Source organism: Amblyomma americanum, chromosome 1 (assembly GCF_052857255.1).
Source record: "Amblyomma americanum isolate KBUSLIRL-KWMA chromosome 1, ASM5285725v1, whole genome shotgun sequence".
NCBI classification, from domain to species: Eukaryota; Metazoa; Arthropoda; class Arachnida; order Ixodida; family Ixodidae; genus Amblyomma; species Amblyomma americanum.
In genome coordinates this window covers 313,823,467-313,824,901 of record NC_135497.1, presented here as the reverse complement: position 1 = coordinate 313,824,901, position 1,435 = coordinate 313,823,467, and the positions used below count along the sequence as shown (strand labels likewise).

The 1,435-nt window shown below is 45.1% G+C and overlaps 1 protein-coding gene across 1 annotated transcript; it reads left to right on the top strand.

Annotated features, from left to right (window-relative positions):
- The first annotated feature begins 289 nt into the window (after positions 1-289).
- LOC144098705 (uncharacterized) lies at positions 290-991 on the top strand. Its single transcript, XM_077631534.1, has one exon. The coding sequence runs from the start codon at positions 290-292 to the stop codon at positions 989-991; it is 702 nt and encodes a 233-aa protein (XP_077487660.1).
- The last annotated feature ends 444 nt before the right edge of the window (positions 992-1,435 follow it).

The following is a 1,435-nucleotide window of genomic DNA, read 5'->3' as shown; positions in this document are numbered from 1 at the left end:
CTTCGCAAGCAGAATGAAGCCAACTGGAAGCTATTCTTTTCCGAGGCCCGTGCCTACATACAAGGGCTAAGAAACCCGGCAGGGCGTCCAGTAATAGAAGGGCTGAAGAAAACGGTTCGTTGGATTTTTGGTGTGCATGACCAGCATAGAAAAATTGTTCGATGAGCTTGTTCGCAAGTATCAGCTGAAATACTTGCTGACGCACAAGCTTAGCCAAGATCACGCCGAAAACTTCTTCGGGTCCATACGTGCACGAGGTGGTCATAACAACCCAACCGCTGCGCAGTTCATGGCTGCATACAAGCGTCTGTTGGTTCAGACAGAAGTGACTTCATCAAGCTCTGGAAACTGCTCCCAAGACGTAGTCTCAATTCTAAATCCAACAACTACAGGAGCCTTGGTAGGTGAAAGCAGCATGCTTACTGATATGCGCAGGTCATCAATCCTGCAGGCCGACGACCACAACTATACCTATCGCATTGACTGCCCAGAAAGCCTGTCAGCTTTTGTCGGTGCTGTAGTGCCGTACATTGCAGGTTTCGTCGTTCAGAAAGTTCGTTCAACGGCAACATGTGAACTGTGCATCGCAGCCCTGCACTCGGATGAACTGGCACCTTTAATTAGGCAAAAGAGCCGAGGTGGACTAATTTCACCGTCACAAGACGTCGTTGGCCTGTGTGAAGCAGTTGAAAATGGGCTGTGGTTGCTACAGGCAGAATATGATACTATTAAAATGGTGACTGTAAGATCAAAACACCTCATCCTTGAAGTCCTGGGCACCTGCACAGAGAAAAACTGGTTCCAGAAACTGGAGGACCACATCATTGATCTTGATCCACTTGATAACCATATTTATATTTTGTGCAAAAAAATCGCTGAAGAATATATAAAAGTGAGAATACACCACATGACGAAAGAACGAAACCGTGAACTGATCAAAAACAAAGTGAGACCACTTTTGTCGAGGGTGATTATTTTCAATCACCAGTAGGGTGTTTGTCATGGTGTTCTTGACTCTATGTGAGATTTTCTCCTTAATATCTGCTCATTTGAACTGCCTTCTGCATATCAGTTGGCTGCTGGTTGATGGTAAATAAACGACTACAACTAGAACCGCACATTTGCATTCCTTTCTAAATGGGAGCAGCTGCATCAGCAAAGCGAAAAAGCGCGAGCGCAGCTGCATTACGCTTTTCTCCTTAATATTTGTACAGTTACACTGCCTTTTCCATGCCAGTTTTCTGCTAGCTGATGGAAAATAAATGTATATAACTTGAACCACTCGTTTTTGTTGCTCTCTAAATGCGAGCAACGTCATCTGCAGCGCGGAAAAGCACGAGCGCGGCAGTGCTAAGCTTTTCTGCTTAATATTTGAGCTGGAAAACTGCCTTGTACATGCCAGTATCCCTCTGGTTGACGAAAAATAGACGTTTAA

Excerpts from the sequence above, each read along its gene's own strand:
- LOC144098705 (XM_077631534.1), top strand. The coding sequence starts at position 290 with ATGGCTGCATACAAGCGTCTGTTGGTTCAGACAGAAGTGACTTCATCA.